Genomic DNA, 26387 nt, shown 5'->3' with positions numbered 1-26387 from the left:
GACATCCCTTAGATGTAAATCAACAGAGTGCCCCTTCCTTCCTTTCTTCACTGACCCCAGTGGAGCTGAAACAAAGTTAAACTTGGGGAGACAATGACTCCCAAATTTCCTGGTTCTTTTCTATCTTAGGAGGGACCAAAGCACCTAAGTAGTCACATTTTGGCAAAGAAGGAATCTGGGGAGAAAACCAACTAGAATGTTCTTTCACTTTGATTTACATTTAAAGGACTGAATCAACTCTCTGGTTGTTTCCTTTGCCTCTTCACTCCACTTCAGTTTTGCTGAAGAGCATATGTTGTCACAGCTTAAACTATTTCAAAGGTTATGTGTACTTATAATAAACGAACATTTTTTTTCTTTAATCTTAGGACCTATATGCACTTTGGCACAAGTGATAGCGAAATACCTCCAGGAGTCTGAGTGGATTCCTGTAAAAATACATCTCTCAAAACTGACTTACTGACGTGTACAGAGCTTCCTAAATCTTGCTTTAAGTAGAGGTTCCCCAGATTGTTTAATTAGGTAGAAAGAATGAAAAATTGAAACATTAACTGTTGCAAACAGTTACCATTGCTCTTCTACTTGCTTTGCCCAATTTAGCCATGAAATGCTGCTACATGAATACATATCCTGAAAGTGAGAGGGTGCCATGTACTTTCACTTAAAGATCAGCACTCCTTGCCTAACTATAAATTAACATATCAGAAGAATCAAATGTGGGTTCTGAGATAACAGTTAACAGCTACCCTAGGCAATGCTCTTATATCCAGCCAGGCGCTGAAGCAGCTCTGGAAGATCAGGTCATTTTGTTTTTATTTTAAAAGCTTTTATTCTCTGATGTTTTCTCTTGATAAAAATGCACAAGTAGTTGCACATTTAAAAAAGGCATTGAAGAGTCTACTACTTGCCTCAGCTTGGGGAAAAAAGGCTTACTTAGCCTCACTTGCTTTTTTGGCTAATGCAGCTCAACTGCCCGATTGACACCGACATTTTGTCATTGGCAGAGTCAGAAACTGAACTAAATCCTGAAGTGCTGCTTGGGTGGAGCATGTATTATTTTATCGCAATTAATTTTTAAAGGCATATCTGATCAGAGGTGACAAAAAAGACACCAGAAAGAGGACTGTAAAAACTGCACTGAAAAGACACAGAGACTTCAGAACCAACAGGAGTTCAATTCAGTACTGCCCTAAGAAAAACACTGGCAGGGTTTAAGGGCAGACCCCATACTGCGAAAACGGGATGGGAGCACCCTGGAGTGACATGAGGGTGGAAAAGGGAAGGAATTCTCACACTGAAAGAGGAGTACAGAAAAGGAAAGGTATGTTCTGGTTCTGCATTTATGCTGGTGACAGAACAATCAGGGATTACAGAGGAAACAAACACAAAATTTAAGGGGGAAACATGAGAACAAAGACGGAGATTTGCAACTTACAGCACAGAACAAGCAGCATTAATGTAACTCGCAAGACTGAGTAAAGATGAAGGGAAAATTTTATTAAGTCTGATGTTAGAGCATAAAAGCAAAGTACGGTAGTACTTTCTTTGCCAGTACAAAAGATTCTGAGGATGAAGAGTCACTGCCATGTACAGATCTGTGGTGCCATGAGGAGCAGCCAGGGGATGGAAGAGCTGCCTTAGCCAAGAAGATGCTGCTCTTCCCCTTGGAAAGGGTTAGAGTGAGTAGGAAGAGTAGGCACCAGGCTGTGGAGAACATGAAGTGGGGGTACTTCCCAGGAGGAGCCAAAGAAGCTAGCACACACTAGAAGACTGAAGACGAGGGGCAGAGCAGCTGAAGAGAAGAGGAGTAAAAAGCTGAATGACAGCGACCAGATAAGGAAAGGCCCCAGGACAAGGCTGGGAGGGAGATGAGAGTAAGAAGTACACTTCTAGCAACAGTCCAAGATGAAGGAGGAAAGAAAATCACAGACTGAGAAAGGAAAAGAAGCAAAATGTCCAAAGTACTTTCTGAAACACTGGAAGCCATGAGGCTGAGCGGATGGCAGAGCCAGAGCAGCTGCAAGAGCTGACACGTGACCTGGGCAATTTTACATTTCAAATTTACTGTACAACCCACACTCTCACTCACTGGAAAATGAAATTTGCTGTTCTTTTTACTTTTATTAATCAAGATTCACTTCCTAAGGCTACAGATGTGCATTTGCCCTTTCTGGAACACAGAGTGGATTCATTTCCTCACACTGAGACTACCATCGTCCTACCACCATAGGGGTTTTTACACGTCAGTCTCCCTCGGAACAATTTAAACAGCGTGGCTCACTTTTGCCATGCTCTTGACCTTTCATTTCCTGACCAAATTATTTGAGCAGGATACTTAGAGCTCCCCAGTAGCTGCTTGTAAAGCAATTTCAGCAACACATATGCACTCTGCAAGACAGCGCATCAGAAGTCAGAGCACTTTAACCTGCACCAAGCCTCATGAAGACACAGCACAGATCTGGAGCGACTGCTGCACCCAAGGGAGCACTGGAAATAATCCCAGTCTGCCTCAGGGTTGACAAGAGAGTGCTATACCTCTTCCATCTCCTTCCCCAAAACTGGTTTATTCCTTCTTTAGCACCTCCTTTCTTCTTTCAGCTGAGGTAACATGATAATAGAGCTGGAGCAGGAGAAAAGCAGCTGTTGCCCTGTAAAAGCCCCACCTCTTCCGCTGGCTGGAACCCTGCTGGGATCTTCATTCCTGTGGCTTCCCAGCACTGCCACTCAAGGATGCATGAAGCTGCCCTGACTTCTTTTTTTATTGCCCACACATTCTCTCTGTAGCAGCAGCACAAATAACCCAATCTCTAGCTCTGGCCACTGGCAGAAAAAAGTCAATGGTTAAAGCTGAATTCCTTCACAGCCTGAAAGAGAGGTTGACATCACCCAAATGACCCATAATTTCATTGCCCAGAGCTGCTCAGGAACACAACTACACTGTGGCAGATATCTGAGAGACTGTTGGTCCATGAATAGCTCTGCACTGTAGCAAGACAGAAAGGCTTCAGGAGATTCTCAATTACAAAGGTCAAAAAAATGCATTTCATATTTCTGAAAGCTGCAAGGCAACGTTCCCCTACTGCAAACCTGCATTCAGAAAGAAGGCTGCTACCAAATAAACCACTAATACACCAAGGTTTCTTGGTGAGCACACATTTAAGTAGTCATCAGACCCTTTCCTGTTTAGTTTGTGAGATCATGTATCACATAACCGGTGCTCTGAGATTTTTGTGACATGACAAGATCTTCAAAGGATTACAAACACAAATATACTGAATAGGAGCAGTATTTTGGTAACAGAGGTGGTATTTTTGAAACCACATACCATTGTGTACAAATACCAGTTGCCCTTCAATTATATGAGCCTGGGTAAAACTAAGGATGCTCTTGTTTGGAAATGACTTCAGAGCCAAGTGCCCATTGCTAGGTGGAGTAATGGAATATATCAGTTCTGATGGTGAGGAGTCCTTGTCTTCTGCACAGAGGTCATCAATAGTTATTTCTGTGACTGAACCCACCCAGACCTAGAAAAGCAAAAATAAAAAAAAATAGTAATAATAAAGAAAATGCATACAAAAGAAATCAGGGGGGAAAAAACCTTCAAAGAAAAAGAATAAAGATTTGTGCTGTGCAACATTAGCAGCTATGACAGGTTTCCTTACTGTTCATCCAAATCTCTGATCATCGACCAGAATAGTTAATATTGGCAAATGGTTTTCAAAAAACAAGACCACAAAATAATACAAGAAAACAGGCCCTACACCGAGTTTTAGACAGCTGCAGCATGAGTGCTCTATTTGTCAGGCACTATCCAAACTCTTACAAACATAACAAAATTGTATTTTGATAACTGAGTCAAGGAGCTCCTTTCCAACACATACACATGAATACTAGTGTCATGTACTTCACAGCAGGAAAGTATTCAATATGCTCTACTTTCACCAGCAGAAAAGAAAAAAGAAAAACAGCCTGGGGACAGCAAAATCTCTAATACAAAAGGAACACTTCTTGTAGCTGCATTATTTCCTTCTAACAACATGCACTAAAGGCCCTTTTTTAGTGCACCAAATAACCCACAGAGGTGCTCTGTCCAGTGGGAGATGAAGGAATCAACACCTCCAACAGCTGCTTAGCACTTTGTAAGGTCATGCTTCCAGACAAATTAGCTAACTAGTATTTGGAAAGATGTTATAAAACCCATGACTTAATTCTAGTAAATCTAAATGCTTTTGGTTTTTTTAGCTTAAGATGTGCACAAACTGCAAGATCCTTCTTTCAAGCAGAAAGGACTGCTATCTGAGCTTCATCCATACCTCACTGGATAATTTCTTGTTTGGAAACAATAAGCAACAGCCCATTTTACTCTTCATCTTTGCTGTATTTATTTGGAATTACAGACAGCACTAACAAAGAACAATACATATTTATCTCAACATGAAATTAAATTCCTAAATATTCAATATATCAATACCAATTCTTTCCATGCAGAGTTTATATAGCGTACAATCTTAAGAGCCTGAGCCTTTAAAAATCTCAGCTTGAGCTTCAAAATGCATACTGCATCGTCCCTTCCAGTCCTCCTAGGGTCTTAGTACACATAACAAATATCTGGTAAGAACATCATACCAAATGGTTGAAGAGGAAACGTGATCCTTGACAAAGGGCATTTTACCTCCACCAAAAACAAAAAATCAGCAATCACAGATTTTTCTCTAAGTATTAATTTTACTTTTTAATAAAAACCATGGAAGAAAACCTTTTAAAGCCACTGGGATTTTTGCCATGACGTTTCAAAAGAGGAAAGATTTCAGACTATATTGTGTCACAAAATACGTGCCATGGAAAAAGAGATACTAAAATGAAATTATATGTGTTTTCTAATTAGAAAAAAAGTTTGATAAAGAAGTTGTGTTACATTTTATAATAGAAAATATCTTGCAACCAGGAAATAGCTATTTTCTCCTTCGATACGTATTTCAAAAAAAGTTTGATAAAGAAGTTGTGTTACATTTTATAATAGAAAATATCTTGCAACCAGGAAATAGCTATTTTCTCCTTCGAAATACGTATTTCTCTGTAATGTAATTACTATTATCAAAGTTCGATAAAAGACACCACCTGTGAAAACACAGGATGGTAACTAATAGCAAAGGCTGACTTACTGAGCGGCACCAAATAAGCACATCAGTGTCAGTGGTTTTGTACTGAGATCCTTTAAGTCATCTCAGTAGCACTTAATTCAGATTATTCTACACAGAAAATAAAAGGCACAGAATATGCAAAAACATAAGAAAGGACTATGCAAACATGTTATTACAAATGACTCATTAAATGTCCAAAAGTTTCAAAATTTTTTCTCTTACTAAAGGAAAAAATGAGCTTTTTTTCTATAAAGCCAGTGTTTTTCTGTTGTTCCAGCACACTAACACACAATGCTTTTTAAAGTATTGTACATGCTGAGGTGCTCCATGACCTGCAACACAATCCTTGAGGAATGAAAGGAGATCCAAGAGCTGAGAAGGGCTGTAGGGAAGCGGACACTCAGAATACTGCAAATACTGTACAAGTGGCTTATTTTCCACATCTGGGATGAAGTCCTCCTTGAAGAGCACCATGAAAACTGTATCTGAATTTCCAGGATGTAGCATTACACTAATTTTGCATGTGCCTAACACATTCCACAAGCATGGTCCAAAAAAAGGTTCATGACCCTGCCCACTGGGAAATAATCCATTCTGCTCTACTTACAGCATTCAGCTTACCAGTATGTAGCAACATATCCTACCAGACACTCTATATTCACAGCCATTTTAACACTCTGGTAAGTGAGCAATTTAAAGAAAAAAAAATTTCAGTGTTTTAATTTGGATTTAAAAAAAAAATCTAATTTAGGAAAATACGGCCCTCTTGTGGCAACAGGAGGATACAGTCATTTCACAGCATCGCTACCCGTAAATATATTTAAACACGGCAAATAGTGCCAGGATAGTGATATTCTTAAAAATATCCTATTTCTCTTCCCCATTCCCACCCCAGAAAAAAAAATGGCTGTAGAAGCTGTGGAAATTTTAGGAAATTATACCTAAAATGCTCTACAGTTTCTAAATAAATGTATCGCTCATGCATTTACTGTTCTAATGGAAAGGCTTTAAATTAAATGCAAGGATTACTAGCATATATTACAGAAGCTCTCAGAACAGTAGAATTTTCTGTATCTCATAAGTTATGTTAATGTAAATACTTCAAAAAAAAAACCCAAACCACCAAAAAAAAAAAAAAAAAATCCAAACCCCTAAAAACTTCACTTACTTTCACTTCCTAGAGAAAAATCAGAAACAACTCCCAAAATGTTTGGCTGTTTGTCCTCGTGAAACTCCTCCCATGGTGTTCATAACCTTGATGGTGTTCATAACTTTGATAACAACAGACAAGGTTGTTTGAAGAAGGGATGTTATGGATGCCTCAGAACTGAGGGAGCTAGAGTTGAAGGACTCGTTCAGCATGTGTGCTCATGTTCAGCAGTTTCTTGCATTTGGCCAGAAGCCCCGTGACAAAGGCCAAAATTAACTTTCATATATCCATGCCAACACCACTGGCCACGTAATGCAGCTCTTCACAGAAGCTATTTCTCAACAGCAAATGCCAAAAGCTAACCTATTTTTTAACTGTTCAGCAGTTCTTTCTAACTCTTTATATAGAGATCTGCAAAATTTCTGAGGTGCTAAACTTCAGTCAATTCAAATGGTCCTACTGGACCTCAGTTTTCACAGTACTGGTCCCTCATTTTATACCTTTTGTACATTTCCAACCTTTCAAAAAATGTAAGAGCTACTGCCTTTTTAAAAGCAACACACAGTTTATTACTCAACATTCATCACGAACAATGTCCTTGAGGAGCAGAGACTGCTTGGCTAGGACATGGGGCCAGCAAGTATCACCCTACACAGGAATGCCCAGCTCATCTCAATATTTAGGAGGACTAAGAAAAATCCATTTCCTCCCACCTACTTGGGATGTGCAAGTTTGCTTTGACAAGGATCATCTCAGTGTATTCCTCCCAGCATATAACTCGACGGCCAGCTTCGTTTTAGTCTGCACATGAATCCAACATACATGTGCATATTAATGAAAAAAATAAAGGTTATTTCTCAGCAATAGCTTATGCATGACCAGCAAAACCACCGGCACAAAGGCAGCATCTTAGTTCTGGGTATGCAAACTGCCTCCCCAGCAGAGAGGACGAACTTTGGCTAGGTTAAGCTGTGTTATCATTGTACTTGGGAAGCCTAGACTTACAGATATTTTTAGAAAAATCCATATGTTGCACTGCAGTGCACTGCATGGCCTCAGTTCTGATAACAGATTGCAGTTCAATGCCAGCAATGCACCAGAAGGGAGACACAGAAAAACTTCTGACTGGACATATATCCCTCTCATCTGTGACTAGACAAACATTACTGCGTGCTGTGCTGATGCCTGTAGAGTACCACTGTAATTACTTTAACCCGGGAAGGTTTTACTCTGTACCACCCAAACACTTGTGAAGTGTGTCTGCCCTTCTACCAGCAGTCTCTGCACGGCTCAGGGTGTCTTGTGCTGTGGGCGTCTGCAGATTATCACAGATTACCTACTGTAACTGCAAAGTTGCACAATACTAGCACTATTGCTGTTTAAAAATTATGTCTTTTCTCATGTGAAAAGGCTAAATACACAACACAAGGTTATGATCATCTTTACAGTAATCCATTCTCCCTCTACAACACACAACGAAATATGTAAAATTAAATGCATGTTTTAGGTGCCACCAATTTGTAAACTGGGGATGATGTAGCCTCAGAATACCCTGCTTAGCTTCTTTCAAACCTATTCCTAAATACCTTCTCTGTCTTGATGCCTCTCAGCTGGTTTACTGTGACCGCAGGTTCATTAGCTAACCCATATCCGTTTCATTCTGCTTTTCAGAGTCACCTAATTTGTTTTTACTCATCAGATCTCAGATTGGAAGCCTTTACACATGGGGGCTTTTTGGTTTACATGGGCACAATGTCCATAATAAACTGGTTCTGGTTATTGAGTGCTATTATAAAACAAACAAATAACAAGATTATAAATAAATAAATAAATAAATAAATAAATCTGAAAAAGCACTGAAACTGAAATGACAATAGTGACTTTTTTCGAAGATCGAAAGATTAAAAAGCCAGCTATGGTTATTAAGAGCAAAAGGTAGCATCAGTCAACAATTTTAAAATTTTCTTCAGGAATTTTGGGGGGGGTGGAGTTAGAAACAAGCTAGGACGTCCCTTTTTTAGCTCACAGTGTCACACAGTAACAGCTTCAGTATCTGCACTAGTATTTTGAGGACCTCTAACAGACCAGATTTTCACAGATTGTGTTGTATTATTCTTATCAGGAACTTTTAAAGAAGGGAACATTCCTGGTTTGTACCAGAAATACCCAACACATAGTCAATTCTCTAATGAAGTGCCAGTGAGAATGCTGCTCTCTTCTTTTGTACTGTCCCACTGGGGATCCGGAGAGGAGCAGGCAGCAGACCTCAGCAGGTCTGACCCTTCGGTACACTTAATGGCAAGAGGCACAGGGTCTGAAGGCTGTGCAAAGACAACAGTGAGATGTTTGCACCCTCATCATCACCACTCTTGGTACTTTTCTAAGATACGTTGTTCATTAACAGCCCTCAAGACACCCTAGCAGACAACACTAAAACACAACAATGATCCAGGTGCAAGCCATCCCACCCCACAAGCCCTATGTCAGTCCAAGAGACTTCATGTATCTTTAAGATTAAAAGAAAGCTCAGTCAGCCTTCTAGATAAACTTTACATTACAACAGCAGAAAATGTTCTTCATGATGACTAGAATCTCCCTAAATACACATTACTCATGTACTGCCTCCCTTCATTAACACTAATTTGTTTAAACCCCAGGACCACCATTTATTATATTGACTATGCCACCAGATACAAACCTAATACTCTGTTAATGAAGGTGCATTAAATGGTATCAGTTAGAAATAATTTTAACATTTCAAAATGTTGACAAACATACCTGAAGAATTCTGTTAACTTTTATAACTGGAGCTTCATCATTTACTGCAGTAACTGTTACAAATACAGTTTGGGGCAAGCTTTGTTTCCACAATTCTGTGTTATTTACTATCACAGTAAAACTGTCCATCAGTTCCTCGCTGTCATCATGAACATAGTAGATTAATCCTTGTTCCACCTGAAAAATACGACAACCTGAAAAATTAAAGAGGCTAAAACAAAATTAATGCCACATTAGAAAAGCAAAAATATTCAAGTCTAGTCAGGCCCCTCTGTATTACTGCCTCAACTTTCTATGAGTTCGAAGACTTTATTTATGCTCATATTTCATCTGTACCTCTATCTTTGTTCTGTCCACAACAGCAAATTTTACAGCTCATCTGTCCATTCCTCTAGCCAGAGTATCTTAACTTGCCAGTCTTGGCAGTCCCCCTCCCCCTGAAGGGAAAATGGAAAATCCAATACCACTATATTCACCACAATGTTTCCTGGAATCTATAAACTGAACATAGTATTAGTAGATGGTGACTTATGATAGTTTTGCTTCTTAGAGCTAAAAGACTGAAAATTAGCTTATTATGCATATACTGGCTCTCTGTGAGCAAAGACATGACCTAAAAAAAATTTTTTTTTCCACTTTCCTCCTTGTTCAATCTACACACCATTTCCTCTGGTCTTTTCAAAATGTACCCACAGTCTGTCTGTCTTAAGTTTCCAGAGTATCAACAACTCTGCCTGAGTATGACTGGCCCATCAGTCTACTGTGATTATAGCACACTAATCTGTGTGACCAGTGGCTCACAAGAAAGTGATGTGGTTCACCACAACAACGAGGCACCCTCCCTTCCCACCCCAAAGAACCAGCTAGCAACTGCAGAAAGATCTTCGGTACAAGGCCCAAATAAAGCTCAAACTCGTGCATCTTACCACCTCCCACCAAATCATCTCACTACAGGCAAAAATTGGCTTTTAGCAATACAAAGAATTAATCATGACTACAGCAAAGCAGATCTAAATGCATTACCTGTTTTCTGGTAAATGTGGTTAACCTTATTCCAGGAACATGAGAGTTTTCAACATACCCATGTTTTGGCGGCTCCATTAAAATAAATTCACAGCTGAGTCCTGCAAAGTGTCTACTAGAAATTTTTAGATAGTCTTCCACCAGGACTTTCGAGCCCCCTTCAATTACTGTGAAGTTCTGTACTTCAAGGGGAATCATTCTGGGGATGATGTCTACAGAGATGTCTATTCCACTCACTGTTCGGACACCGTTGCTCACATCCAGAGAAAAACAGTCATCTAGCTGGTCAGAAACTGTCTGCACGTACTGAACTTTGCCCTCATCAACATCTTGCTGTGTGAAGCTCAAAACTGGCCTTTGGTCAGCACCAAGGTAACTTTCTTCTGAGGAAAACTTCCGGATGTATCCATGTACTGGAAGCTGTCTTACTGTGAACACAATCTCTGATGGAGAACTGTTTTCATGAACGACCTTAAATTTAAAAACATACCCCAAAATTATTTAAACAGAAATGAGGGAAATTCTTTAGTTCTCTTCTGAATTTTTCACTTTTAACCCTTGGTTTGCCTGCCTAATTAATTGGCATTCCTTGTTTGGGTTACATGGTATATCTGCAAATTTCTAATACAATACAGTAATACCTTAAGTAGACTTGTTAAATAACGTGGCATGGGAGTGTTTTGTAGCCCCAAATTTGTAAATTTTGAAAAGGAACACACTGCGGAATTAACTAATAGCCTAAGCACTGCAGACCCCTGCCTGAAACAAGGATTTCAGCAGCACAGCCATGTGCTGCCAGAGCCCCCTCGTGGTGGTTACTGAAGGGCTACGCACAAGCAATGGGGAGGAAAATATTAACCAAAGGGAAACGACCTCAGGTTTGTGACGATGTTTTTAAAATTTTGGATGCAATCCTCAGACAGTGTTAATTGGGCTAGCTCCAAACTGAATGAAACAAAACCCTTTCTTCCTTGGCATTTCCCACCAGCTCAACTAAGAATGATACATGAACGTTAACTACAAACAATTGTAATAGCTAAAACAAATATACAAGTGCAGCATCTCCAAATCTTAACTTTCTCAAGCACCTATATGTAACAGAGTCAAAGACTATGGGCAGTCTTTTTCTTTAACATAATCCGTTTCCTTTCTAGAAATGGAGGCTTGCTAGTATTAGTCTCTCCAGAATTAAACATCCAGAATGCAGTCATGTTAGTGAAAACCAAAAGGAGTTAAAGAAGAGAAGACAGAGACTAAAGACATTGCAATGGCTGAGAAAGCAGCGAAGAAAATTTGCTACAAGATTGGAGAAATGGACAACACAGTTAACCTACTTGCAGTTTTCCTTTACTGATTTTAACTGGTTTTCCTTCTTCAACTAAGAGATTGTTTTTGTTCACAATCCTTGGTGGCCACTGATGACTTTCCAAATATATGCGAACATGCACTCCAGCATCCAGATGGACATCTCTAGCATGGACCGTAAAGTTAAATGTGTCAATAAGGCTGTTGCTGTCATCATGCCTGTAGGTCACATACCCCTTTATCAGATCAAGCTGAGTAAAGGAATCCATCAATAGATTATTTACATATATTCTTCCGTATTTTGGGAAAGAGAGTATTTCATATGTAATCTCATGTTCATTTCTGATATCTTGGTTTGTAATAGCACTTAGGTTAGCTGTTGTAACAGTTTCTTCTTTTCCTTTTTGAACCAACAAGCCTGTATTATTTGCCAACCTAACATAAGGATCAGTGGCACTAACTTCTAGAAGCAAAGAGGTATAGTGCTTGCCATCTGTCACGAAGAGCACAAAACGCCCAAAATCTGCACCACGGTGTATAAACAGGACTTGCTTTTGCTCCAGGTCCGCTTGTTTGAATTGGTAGAGTCTGTGCAAAGTATCATTTGTTAGCACCAAGTCCCCATTGGAAATGCCACGTCTAGTATATAGCAACTGTCCATCATCAAAATCAGAATCAGGATCATGATAGCAAAGATCTGCCAAAGTTAACAATCGCTGCCCATTTCTCATTACGTTAAATATCTTATCAATTACACGTACAGGTTTCTCATCATTCTTCAGCTGGACAGAAATGTTGAATCCAATTTCTACTGACAAAGGTTCTATTTCTGGATCAAAGTTGGCCCACTTTCCTGACCCTTCACTGGAAGCTCTGACAAGAAATTCATCAAACACTGTCTCAGAATCGTCATGCACATACATAAGGCGCTTATCAGTTATATCTTTGTTAGTGAAAGTGATGAGATTGTCATTACTCTCGAATGAGCCTGAAAAATTAATGAGTTTTAATTTCCCATGCTTAGGAAACTGTATAACTTTATATTGGAAAGTTTTATTATCCAGTGTTTGCACAAACAATTTTGTGCTTGTTATTAACTCTCCTTCACCTTCAGTAACAGTTAGGCCATTATTAGTCAAAATAATGTTTCTCAAATCTGATTTGATGTAGACTTCAAAGTCGTATAAATTTGATTCCAGATACTTTGTAGAAATGAGGAAGCTAAATGAATCACGGTTGTCTTCATGGTATCCGCTGATTAATTCATATGCTACTTTTTGATCAGTAATATCTTTCTGGCTAAAGACTGAATCTTTTTTCAAAGGCTGGTCATTAAGCAGTATTTGTCCATTCTTTGGTAGGGACAGCAATTTAAAATGAAGCTCATTTTCAGGTATTGCTAGATCCACAATCACAGCAAAAAGATTATTTGAATTCAAGTACTTCTTTTTTGATTTTTCAATTTCTAGAGGAGAATGTTTCAATAAACTGTACCTTAACCATTTCACTTTGATTGGAAACACATGCTCTTCACTGATTCTGTTTCCTATGCTAACTTTGAATTTGAATTGGTCAGTAACATTTTCCAGCTGAATTTCTTTAAAAGTGCTACAGTATCTCACACGGCTGCGCTGAACAGAACGTTGAGAAAAAGAGGTGACTCGCTTCCATTCCCCCCTTGAATGCTGTCTTTGGAGTTCCCCGAACTGGGGTGGCTCTGTGACCTCGTACCGTATCTCCAGCTCCTGGAGGTTGGCATTTGTTTCAACTGCCAGATGCCTAGGTGTGATCAGAGCTGTAACACCTTGGAGTAGTTTTATTCCTGAGTTGTTGACAACTCTGTAATCCAGAGGAACTGCCATGACACGTAACACAACAGTGTTGCTCACTTTCTCACCATCACTCGCCCTCAGAACAATCCTTGAGTTCTTGATGCCTGTGTGGACAAAGAAAATAGTGCCTTCTCTTAAGTCCTTGTTAGAAAAAGTAGTAACCGCTTTTCCAGGATGCTTTGAATTTTCTAAAAATCCTGCATCGGCATTCAGATTTCCAAGCACTGAAAGACTGAGAGCCATAGGATCCGTATCCTTATCTAGAACTTTTATCAGATCACTAGTCAAACGTTTCTTTGAGTTCTCTAAGAGAAGAAGCAAGTTTCCCTCAGGAAGTGTGATCTCAGGTGCATCATTTACTGGACTGACAGTAATGCTAAACACATGCTGCTCATTTCCTTGCAAATATGGAGGCACAATCTTCTCACTGCTGGTAGAAACGGAGAAATTAAAATAATCGTAAGTGTCCTCAGAGCCATCATGGACATAAAGAATCTTCCCTTGCCACACATCCTGCATAGTAAATGTATTTACCTCGTGCGCTGGTTCAACATCTAGTTTCAAGTCTCCATGAGAGGGTGGTTCCTTTATTTCAAAAAGAATTTGTGATTGATGAATCCCTAATTTCTGAAAGTCTAAGTTGACTTTAATATGTTTAGATTCAAGTGAAGCTTGTCCGCCCTCTAGCACAATCAAGTTACTTAGAACTAAAACATGGCTTTTGCCTTCCTTGCCCAAAGAGACAGAGCTTTCAGGGAAAATGACAAATGTTGGGGCTGCTTTCACAGTAGGGTTCGTTACAGTCATCTCTAAAGAAAGATTTGAATTAAAAGCACTCTCCGTTTCACACCCAGCTGAAATGTCCTTTGTTACCAGAACATTCTTCAGCGATTTCTTTTCTGAATTGGCTTTCAGATCTCTTAAGCAACCTTTGAAGGACCCTCCTCTGGCATACTTCCCAGACACTGAAGTTAACTCTAACTTAATCACTTCTGATCGTGTGCTGTCATCTACACCACCTACAAAGAGAGACCCCTTCAGAAGTGGCAGCTTGCTGTGGGGAGGCAATGATTTTTTCACAGTTTCTTCATCCAATGTCAGCTGCAAATATTCTGCAGTAAATTTCAGTTCAATGTAGTGCCAATGACTGTCATTGACGGGCCTACGAGAGGAAAGCTGGGTTCTATTTTTATGTTTTCCAACATAGGCCTTAATTAATCCATCTTCCATTTCCATTGCAATGAAATCTCCTGCTTGCCCAGGATGGTAAAGCAGCAAGCCACGTGCAGCTGAGGTTTGCAATGTATACTCCAAGATTCCTTCATCATCAACATTCCATGATGGGAAAGAAACATAGGATCTGGAACTAAAGAAACTAATGGGTTCATCTTCGCTTGCAAAGAATTCATCACTGCATCCCACCGAAACTTCACGGACATTTTTAAAGCCAGGAGAAGTTCTCAGAGGCATCAGAATGTCTAGTTGATTGAACGACACATCATCAATACATCCTCGGAAATTGGGCAGTGCTCCAACAAGATAGGGAATGTCAAGTTTACTAATACCACCTACATAGAATCCATAATCAATATTTAATTCATAGAGAATTCCAGGCATTTTTGCACTAGTTCTACCATGTTTATCAATTACCAATGTGACATTATCATGTTCATGATGTAGTTCAACCAGATGCCAAGCTAAATCATTCAGCTGAGATCTTTGCTGAGAATGCAGTACTCGTTCCCCCACGCCAAAGTTAATTCTCAACTGCAAGAGACAGAATTTTAATTATCAAAATCCAAAGTGCTATTTTTCACAATCATATATTACTATATCATTCATAGATTAATTTTCATATATTTTCATATTAAGTACGTAATTTACAAAATAGAATTGAAAAAATAAAATCCCACTAAAATTTTGTGTAGGTTTACTTGCCATCACAAATACAACTTGAATAATTGCAGAAGAGGGAATGGACTCCTCTGCAGTTGTGCTAGGACCAACAACGCCTCAGAACCCAATTGACAATGATCTTCCAAGAACTTACCTTGCAGAAAAACTATTATTTGGATCCAAACATTTTCTATGATGCTAACATCATCAAATCTGAAATTTTGCCTTTACCGAAACTCATGCTTTGAACACAATGATCTTGATTTTAAGATCTAAACATCTCAAAGGCTTTTAGAGGTCAATTTTAATGACTATCATTGTGAGAAATAAATACCATATTTTGAAATTATCAATTATATTATGTGATTTTTCCTTTTTTTTAAACATAAACTTTGAGAATTGTTATAGACAACAGCTTGAAGAAAAACACTAAACAATACAGCCTACATACATCTTTTTAGCTATAGTTACAAACCATACCTGTACATTTCCTGCATGTAGCTCCATTAAACAATAATCCTTCTTCCCAGCTGCAAGAAAAAGCAGTCCATGTGGCTTGCTTGTTCGAAACCGCAACTGTACGGATGTCTGAGACGATGCTTCTGCCACATTCAACTCCACAAAGCTATCACCATAAAATGATACTGAGAGAAAGAAAGAAAAACAAACAGGAGATTTAGTCACACAAAAAAAATCTCTTTTTCTTATCTACAGCTAAATACATATAAAAACCTTATATTAACTCTCCATATACTTATTTATATATTAATGAAAATAGATCTCAGATATCAAATTAACCAGTCCAAGCAACCGGTTAAGAGACCAATGGCCATACCAGTACAGACAAGGAGTGAATATAGCCCAGTATTCTACCTCCAACAGTGACGACAGGGAATTGTAAGAACAGTGCAATCATATTTAATACTTTCCTTCAAATACTATTCCAATTATTTTTTTGTTTCAGGCGTTTTCCTGAGCTTGTCACAGTCAGTCTATTTTGTAACTGCCAAAGGATTTCTCTCTGCAGTACTCCTCTAGTTTCTCTTTGGAAACATCTTGATTTACAACATGCTCTTACATCTCCATCAGAGACATCCTCTGTCACCTCTGATGAGACGACTCACAGGTCTCCTGCCATCTGTTCTCATTCACCTCTTTTCCAGGCTGAAGCGTCCTCTCGTTTCACATACGCAGTCTGCAACCATCTCTGCTGCCCTGCTGCCCAGTCACACAGTTCTGTACAGGCCTCCTGCAATCCTTCACTCTCTTCTCTCCTCTTTACTGCCTTGAAGAATAGTAACACCAGCAAACTTTCTCATTTGACTACTCACTGTCTTTACCATCCCTGTTATTACTATACTGAATAGCACAGATCCCAAGACCAAATCCCCAAAAGCTGGTAACTTCCCTCCTATGCAAAAAAAATCAATCATTTACCTCTCCTCCTATCTTTTAATCCATTACTTAATATACAAAGCCCTGCATTCCTATCCAATGGCTGCTCAAAAGCCTTTGATGTCAAACTTTACCAAAAGCCTTTTGGGAATCTAAATCTCAGCCACCTTTCCCACCCCATCAAGAAAACTCCAAGAGGTTTGTAAAGCAGAACTTATCTTTAAAGAAACCCTACTGACTCTTCCCAAGTTGATCCTACTTACTTCTGTGACTTTTATCCTTTGTTACAATATCTATAAATTTGAATGGTACGGATGTCAGGCTTACAGTCCTCTGGTCATTCTTGTTTTAAACACTGGCATAAAATTTGCCACCCTCCAGGCTTCAGGTACCCAGGGAGTTTAAAGCATGAGATCAGATATTGCCTATAGCAAGTAAGCAATTTCATCCCTGAGGTTTTTTTAGGTCAACCCCTCTCATTCCCCCCCAAAAAAGGAATTTCAGTTTGGGGATCTTCCCAATTAGCAGTAAACACCATTTCATTTAGCTTCTCTGCAGTAGCCATGCCCTTTCTGAGTGCTTCTTTTATACTGATAACTTAATCAACTGGCTGCACAGACCCTCTGCAGGGTTTTTGTTCTTGATGTATTTAAGAAGGATTTGGTAAAAGCTTTGATTCCTTCCGCTAGCTGATCCTTGACCTTTTTTTCTTCCAGGCCTGTCTATTTTCACATTACATCTGCCAGGGTTTATGATGCTTTCAGCTGTGTTTGGACACAACTCTTCACGGACGCCACCAGTTAAATATTTATTTTGCAGCTTTTAGCTTCATTCTGAGACAACTTTCTCATTTTAACACATTTCTTTTTAAGATTAAGCATAACTGCTGAGGACTTTTGAGGTTTAATTGTTCCTGTCTCTTTATTAGCTGTCCCTCTGCTGAATCTAACACACTCTGATGACTCTTACAAAGTGTGGCTTTAACTCAGACTCTGAACTGGATTCTGCACATTACAGAGTACCAAATCAAAGGTCTCATTAACCAGCTGTTTCATGAAACAATCACTAATAATATCTACAAATTTGTTGTAGTATACATAAAAATTTTAGGTGGCTTTCCCAAGATTAAGATTTCAGCAAACCCCACAGCCAAAAGCTATGTAATAGGGTGTTATATTAAGTACCCAGAGAAACACAAGAAAGATTTTTAGATTACTGAAGTACCTATATTTCTTGCAAAGGAAGAGTCACCACTGTGCATAGAAAAATTGGTTCCAAGTTGAACAAAAAGGAATTCTTCCCCACCAGTTCACTTCCAGCTTAAAAGAAGCTTTCATCAAATAGCTCTAATATACCTTACAGGTCTCCCATAAAATCTATACAGTAAGAGAACCAATGCCATTTGTTGTATACAGAAATGATAATACTGTGGGGTTAATAAAGACCGACCTCCCTTTTAAAGCAAGTATTGGAATAACAGAACTAGAGAAAAGCCCCCAATATAAGTGAGGACTAAATTTTACTAATAAGCCAGGAAACAGGTTAAATGTTTATAATTTTTGTATTATGGTAAATTCATATTATGGCAGTGGCTAGGACTGTCACTGCTCTGCCTACCATACAGGTAGACTATAGGAGATTGTCCCTACCCTATAGTGCTTTGGACCCAGTAACACAGGTAAGGGAGAGGAGTCTTCTGACCTCCATCTCAGCAAATGAAAGGCACTGAGATACCATCTTCCTGAAGAACATAGGAAGCATAACCTAGCTGTCTGAAATAACCTGTCTTAATCAAAAGATTACTCCATTTCCTTCAGCCATTGTAGAAACATCAGAACATCAATATAATATTATGGGTACAAGAAGACTCCACCTCAAGAAGACAGACTCTTCTCCTCACTCTGCTGAGACTCTGAGAAGCAGTTACGTTTGTTTTGCTACATTACATCCTAGCACCCCTATGGAACTGGCAAGTAAGAGATTTCATTACAATTTTGTCAGTGAAGTTCCTCAGAAATTAACAAATGAAATCTAAAGCTTTCACAGATGTTAATGTCCTGAAAGTTTCATTACGATCACTGTAACACAGCTCCCAAATTTCAATGGTGAATTTCTGAATCAAAACTGATGACTGCTGATGGAACTTGAAAATAACTTTTAAAGATATCAAATTCTCATTAGACTCAAGTATGTGAGGAAAAACCACTGGATTTGGGGGGAAGCAATTGAGCAGAAAGATAAACTTATCCATGGATTACCAAGTGCAATTTAGAATAACTAGAAATGAAGTTGCAGAGCCAATATTTTGTGGTGTGCCACTGGGAAACAGTTTGTGTTTATACTAAATATGAATTTCCTGGAAAAGAAAAAAGAAACATACATTAAAGCTTTTGTCTTCCATAAAACACTTCAGAGTCAGAATCCATCACTGAAGGTGGGGCAGGAAACTCAACGTCAGCCTAGGCGCTGATCCAGCACTAAATGAGATCTTGGGCCAAGACCACCTACAGTGCCTTGGCGTGATTTCTGCTTCAGCACCCGCCAAACTAAGAAACATGTTTTTATAGTATAGGTATCAAGTTCATCTATAGCAGACACTTTTAGAATGATTTCTGGCTGAAACCATGTTACGAGTGACCTCAAAATGAAGCTGGTGCCACAGCTTTTGAAAAGGGGACATTTTGTCCTGGACCATCTGATGTCAATCATACCATTATGGAAAGTAAGTGGAGTTCAACCAACAATACCAACCTTGAAGGTCCCTTGCTACTGGAACAGGTGAATTCAGCATATCATATAGGGAACGATACCTTTGGATTGCCTGGGCAGACAATCTATTCTGTAACAGCTCTATGCCTCAAACAGAAAGGACGGGTGGATGCAGCTGAGAATAAGAGCCAGATCTATGTCAGCTATACATCCCTTCATAGATGAAGATACACAAAGGCTCAAAAAAATAGCGTCATAATCACTTGGGATGCCAATTTAAAGATCTGTTCAACCTGAGTTGCTGGCTAATTTGTGGTCCCCATCTCTATTTCTTCTCCCTTAGAGCCAACCCTCAACTCTGACTAGAAATACCACATTGGGGCTATAAATCCCTCCTAATATTTCCATCATAACAGATAACGTTTATATGGGAAGTGTAAGTTTTGAGAATTTTGTTTCAAGTAATTTTACTGAAGATTCCTCACCACTCTGACCACAACATCTTCTTAGAAGTAACCACGAGAAACCAGGCCAGGCACAGCAAAAGCCTTCATAATCACAGAGCAAAAGGTTCTTCACTCGTCATCTAGTGGTGGCATTAGGCTGGCATTTTATCCTTTTGTTCAGTTTTCAATTCTCTGGTGTTAAAAACATCATCAAATTCAATGAACAGCTACACCTTGAATAATTTTTCTCTTGATTTCTGTACTCAAAGCGCAAAGTAATAAATGCTTTGTCTCTTCTCCATTGCCAAAACTAACAACCCCAGAAATGTATCTGCAAAAAACCAAACTCACTCACTACACAGTTATCACAAGCTATGCACATCCATCCAACAACAAAATAAAGACTAAAGAGCTAACTGAAAGAACAGATTTTTTTCTGTTTTCCCTTTTTTTCTGTATTTCTCATTTCGGACTAGATATATCTTCTCAGCAATGCACAGGGATCATAAGGAAGAACAGTGATCTCAGAATCACAATTCCACACTTACTTCTTAATTGGAAGTAATTTAATGCAGATTTCATGTCTGCTCAACTCCTTTTGGTCTCCATTGTGGACAGGAAACAGCCAAAGCTCCACATATCTCAACGCTTTCCTTCTTTGGATCCCTTTTACACCTTCTTCCCAAAGAAAGTCACATGGAAAGGTTTTCCCTACCATGCCTGAACCAGTAACCCGGAAAGACTTTTACACTCATGTAATCCATAAAGATTTTTGCATTTATGCCAGATGAAAAAGAGAAGAGGGGCATTTTACTGGATCCCTTTCCTGCCCCTAATATCCACCCTTTTATATGAAAAAATTGACATATATAATTTGATCTTCAAGCAGAAAAGAAAAATGGCATAGTTCCCATGTAAGAGAGTATCTGGACAATGTTTTTGTCTTCAAAATGTTCAGGAGGTATCAGTGCCAGGGCCCTCTAAAGATAATGCTTTGGCCAGAAGCCTATGGCGTAAGGAAAAACAATGTAGATAATACTTAAAAGTATAGTCAGACATCCTGAATCCTTCTGATGTAGACAAAAACATTTGTCAAATTTTAATACCTAATATATTGATCTTCTGTTTTCAACACTACAATACATGTCATAATTAGGCCACAGAATTACTGCTGCTCAAACTGTTCCCATGTAGCCTGCTAATTTTCTGTGAAAACAACTATATATAACTTGTTTTGTGGGGGGAAAGGGGGAAGTCATGCAATCTATTACACTGGATTTATAGCCCCAATGTGGTATTTCTAGTCAGAGTTGAGGGTTGGCTCTAAGGGAGAAGAAATAGAGATGGGGACCACAAATTAGCCAGCAACTCAGGTTGAACAGATCTTTAAATTGGCATCCTAGTGATTATCCTAGTCATTAAAGATAAAATCATAAAAGTAAAGGATTAAGTCTAACATCGCCCATGTATTTTCAGTCAGGATCCTCTCCAAACTCCAGAACTGCCACGTGAGGAGGTGGTGTTGGCTTGTTTGCTGCCCACTGGAAAGACAAGAGTCACTTCTGTGCCACAGTAACCTCTCAGCTGAGACCACAGTCCTTGCAGTGGCCTCGCTAATAATCTGTATCAGTGAGCTCTACAGGCTGGCTGTATAAAAAGGAATTAAAAGAAGACAGGGGGGCGAAAAATGGCATTCACTGGTTTTGAACCTCCTATCTTACCATCTACTGTTGTCATGTGCTGCACTGGTATCTAAGAGCCCTAAACACAGAGAAGGTCCTTATCTGCTAGATGTTTGATGCACATCCCTCCCAAGATACCCCAACTGTACAACGTCCCTTCAGGAAAATAAAGTTATTTATCTTTCTATGTGAAAAACGCAAAGTCAAAATAAAGGCTAATTCATCTGTCCTAACAGCACACTCAGACAAAGTGCAACAAGCACGTACAACATCATTTGTGACTGGTGAGGTACTGGCTTCATGACCTCCAGCATATCTAGAGACAACACCTGTTTTAGTTATTCGAATAAGCTTCCCATTGTCCAGCGGAGATTTGCACCTTGAAGATTTGTCCCCTGCAGCTCATTCACAAAAGCGTAACAGGAACAGGTACCTCAGATAAATACTAATCTTCCAGATGATAGTGGTCTTCTATCTGTCTGTTGGCAAATTCAGGTATGTTTTTGACTCTCTACTATTTTGGATGTTCATGTAGAAGCTCTGGCCAAGAGTGCAGCCTGTTTCTCCCTGTGGTTGGTGAAAAAGGTGTGACCTCTCCTTTTGTAGAGCAGACCTTTTCATACTAATATTAGACTACTAAGCACTTTCTGTGAAAGCTCACTTCAGGGCTGTAGAGCAACTAAAGTGGTATAATTTTGTCTCGCCTCTCTGCCTTTCTCCCTCCATTCTCAAAACAGAGCAGTTGTTATTGCGTAATGACACATTTCTTTTGTACTACCAAGTCTTCTAGGGTGCTCCAGTGAGAGGTGGAGGGGTTGTGCAATCTAGAGATGCAGGTAGGTTTCCACATAGTAAAAATACTTTCAGGCCATATAAAAGTACAGCTTGAAGCCTCGTGAAGTACCCTCATGCACTAGATGCTAAGCAAACAATGAGAGGCGCCTTGAGTCCCAAATAGCTTCTGCTGTAACTAAGATAAAATACGCAGGTCCCAACGAATGAAGATGCAGGTCCCAATTTTGTTCCACTAAACCACAGGAAAAACAGCATGCAACTTCCAACATAAATAGGAAGACTCTCCCTTGGGATAGGATTTGAGTGATGGAAATAAGTGTTCAGACCCTACTAATACCAAATACAAATAAGCTGTTGTGATATTAATAACTTTTAAAAGCCTTGTTTACTCTGATTGTACAGCACAAGCAGAGACAGAGTAAAAAGGGAGAGAACATTAGTGAAAGAGTACCAAATTCCAGGTACTTAATGTAATAAGCTTTTAACAGCCCTCTGTCAGAAAAAAGGCAGAATGGGGGATTAAAGAATACATTTGCAATTATTGCACAGGCTCACATTCTACACTATAAGCATGCTTGGAGCTGTCCCACAGAACCAAACCATTTCTTTAGCTCCTTCCAGCTAACAGAGCTTTGCACCCAGGTCCAAGACTTCACCTACTGCAGCACCAAAAGAGCTGTCAGTCCTCTCCAAAGTGAATTCCCTAGTGTGCTCTACAAATACCGACTCTACTCCTACAAAAGTTTGTAGCTTTAGCATGTTTCAGTTTTGTGCTGAGGAACTTAGCTAGAACTATTTATCAGAACAACTGAGCCAAAGCCACTTTCACATGCTGCAAGTATCTTTTCTGAAATTTTGTGATTTGTAAGTTTATTTCCCTATCTAGTTGTATTTCCTTCTTTCACCTTGAAGCTGCCAGTAATATGTTTGAAACCATTGTGACTATAGGACAATCGTAACTTCAGAGTATATAAAAATATTTGTGAGAAATAAATATTTAGTTCTAGCACTCGTATAGAATTACTTTAAAAGTGATTAATTTATACTAAAGCTTCTGAAATAAACTTCTCCAAGTGGTATGAAAAAGATGCTATGAAGATAGGATAAAAAGAAGAATTCATTATATGAAGCTGTCCTAAGTGAAAAATAACTCTTTCAGGCAAAATATCTTACATGGCTAACATTTTGTTGGAACTTTGGAAAGGTCTGCATATACTTTATAGCACATCAGTGATAAAAATCACTATTTTTAAAAATATAATGGAAATAGTAAAAGAAATTGCCATAAGTTTCATGGGGTTGTCAGGAGCTTCATATTCTAGAAATAAAGATGATCGGTTCTGGTGATTCAAAGCTCAAGTAAACTAGAAGTTAGAAAAATGAAATTTGACAGTAATTACTTTCTTAAATTAATTTCATATTTGCTTTTTTGCTTCTGAACAGCAGTGAAGAATCAGATTGGTAACTGATTTTTCTCAAGTTTCTGCCTGAAATCTGACCTGATGTTAGAAAACCTTACAGTTTGTGTGACTGCCCATTAAAACTAGACTGAATGGGCTTTAAAGTACTAACCAGAACTTCATGAGCACGATGAAATGAAGACTGCCCTTACACAGTGTAATCTGATGCTGATGATAGTCCTGTCTTTTACAATGAATCTCAATGCCTCTCACTTTTGCAGGGGGAGGAAAAAGTGAACCACTTTTCAGTCTAACTCAGCAGCAATTACTAATAATCACCTGGGGGAAAAAGCCCTCAGAAACTATATCCTAATAAATAAAAATGCACTCATGGTTTCTTCATTTTTTCTTACAGCTAGATGGAACCATATTTTTAATGTTCCTTTTTTAACTCAATACTTGCTGCATCACAGATATGATCAAATCCAGCTGGTGAGCCTGAAAAGCACTACCAGTACCACAGAATACCTTAGGTAATACAGTTTGCTTACAGATCTTACACTCTCCAAAACACAGTGCTGACACTTCACAAAACAGGAGTTTGGTTCATGAAGTTTTGCTACAAGGACAATGAGCAGAAATAATGCAGTAGAATGACAGAAAGAAAACGAAGAACCAAAACAGGACACTTCATAATGAAAAGCTACTACTTCCATCTTTGTCCTCTTATCTAAGCTGGTAGCAGATGACATCAACAGCACATAAGGGGCACAGGAAAAATGGAAGTGGAAAAGGGAGCTGCCAGTTTCACTGGGAATGCCCTTTTAAGGCTAATGTAACCATTATTCAGAAGTGAATTGTCAGGGTTGATTCACACTTTGTCAGTGTAGGATTTACAGTGAGATTTTGTGGGTAAATCAAACACTATGAGAGTCTGTAAGCCTCTTTCACTCACCTAAAATGTACACAGTGAGGAACATCCTTGTGTTGCATCTACAAATTCTTTACACACCAGACTAGTCGATCTTTAAAGGTCCCTTCCAACCCAAAACATTCTATGATTCTATGATTTCCAGGCAAAAGATAGTTCCGTAGTTAAAGCACTGAACATCAAATGAACAGAGCTGTCGTTAATTTCTGGTTCTATCACAGAAATGCACTGAAGAGTTGGGAAAACTACTTAACACCTCATTTCAGTTCACTGCCTATAAGAAGCTGTTAGTGCTTTTTTTTCCTTCCAGCCTTTGACTGGATTTGCATTTCACTCCAAGATTTTTGGGAGCAGGAACTCTCTGTCTCTGGGTATGGCTATAGCTATAGCAGCAGCTGGAGTAAGAGAGGAGAGCTGGAATTTAACAAGATCACCTGGTAGTGATGCCAATCCACATGGCCCGGCAGAGCTCAGCTTGAAGGCAGCTCAGCCAGCATCCTGCACTGCCGCACCTAGGTGAGCACAAGCAGCAGGCTGCATTGCTGATGCCCCTACCTTGCAGTTTAGAAATGCACCCTCTGGCTCTGGCTTTGCCTTGCACTGCCTGCAACGTCGGGGACAGAGGACGCTACTGCAACAGCGAGACATGAAGTGGTTTGTCAGCTTCATGTTTTCAAAGCAGTACTGGTTGGCCTAACATTACTGCCAGCAAAATCAATGACAAAACCCTTCATCATGACATTTAAGATAATGCTACTATTACTAGAGAAATTTCAGTGGCAATCAGATCTCCCTGACATCCTTGATAGCTCTGAGACATCTCTACAAGCAATAAAAAAATCCTCCCTACCCTGCATGCAGGCTTTTTGTTCACAAAACCGGTGAGAACACCACTTAGAGCTCCACACATTGAAATTCTCTCATGGAAAGACAAGAGAGGCGTATTTCATTTACAATATCTGAAAATCCTGTAAGAAAAACTACCAATTCAGCCTTCATTAATCTCTGAAGAACTGAAAATTATTTTTTAAAGTTGCAAATAAATATTAGGAGTTTGTTTCTTAACTAGTCTTCTCATCTAGTGAAAACAGCCACCATACAATCACAGAAACTGACAAGACACTCAACATTTCTAAAGAAAGGGAGTTATGGCAACTGGTTTGTGTCACATGAGATTGTAAAGAGTACGAAAAAGCACACTTCTGTAACTGCCTGCTGGTCCATTATTTAAAAAAGGTATTTCAATAATAAATTTGAGTACCAGTCTTCGATGCTCTTATTATAATTTACTTGAAGATATATCACAAGAAGAAGAAAAAGAAATTTCCAGCTGAAGTTTTTGGCTGTGCCAATGGTTTTGGTGACTGCTCAAGACTTGCACCTTAACATGCATGACCATCAGTGAGAGCTGCAGGCCCTTGGCATGTCTGAAAAGCCAGACGTAAGACAGCTGAACCTAGATGCCAAAAAACCAGACACCTGCAGTTGCCAGCTGATACTTAACATCGGGACTCCTAGTTCACATGCATGCCAAAGCAGGGGAAGAAATCACAGGGAACATTCTTGCACATGCCTTAGAGTATATGCTCGTGACATATTACAGTTACGATTGCAAAAAAAAAAAAGGGGGTTTCATCCACATTGCTTGGGTTTTGTTGTTTGTTTTTATTAGAAAGTCCAGCTATGTCAAGTCCCAGCATCTCCCCTGTCGGAGGGGAAACGGGCACCAACACAGGCTCAAACCCGAGCTGACTGGCTCGGCCTTCACTTTAAAGGAAGGGGACACCTACACCTTCACAAAAATGCCTGCTGTCCCAGCCACCCGTGAGGCCGCTTTCAGCAGCGGCAGCCGAGAGCGGCAAAGCACCAGCACCCCGAGCAGCCCGCCAGCCACCCAGCTCCGC

The 26387-nt window shown here is 39.3% G+C and overlaps 1 protein-coding gene across 1 annotated transcript in view; it reads right to left on the bottom strand.

The window, feature by feature from the left end:
• LOC103893436 (chondroitin sulfate proteoglycan 4-like) overlaps positions 1–26387 on the bottom strand; it is a 65572-nt gene that overhangs the window by 11581 nt on the left and 27604 nt on the right. The window contains exons 2-6 of the mRNA XM_009272560.2: positions 15606–15769; positions 11427–14996; positions 10093–10563; positions 9070–9246; positions 3326–3524 (exon numbers count right to left, since the gene is read on the bottom strand). Coding sequence (XP_009270835.1) covers positions 3326–3524; positions 9070–9246; positions 10093–10563; positions 11427–14996; positions 15606–15769 — 4581 coding nt within the window. The remainder of the gene's footprint in view (positions 1–3325; positions 3525–9069; positions 9247–10092; positions 10564–11426; positions 14997–15605; positions 15770–26387) is intronic.

The sequence above is a fragment of the Aptenodytes forsteri genome, unplaced genomic scaffold, assembly GCF_000699145.1.
Source record: "Aptenodytes forsteri isolate BGI_AS27 unplaced genomic scaffold, ASM69914v1 Scaffold92, whole genome shotgun sequence".
In the NCBI taxonomy this organism is placed as follows: Eukaryota; Metazoa; Chordata; class Aves; order Sphenisciformes; family Spheniscidae; genus Aptenodytes; species Aptenodytes forsteri.
The sequence above is the reverse complement of the archived record's forward strand: the minus strand, read 5'-3'. Positions and strand labels throughout refer to the sequence as shown.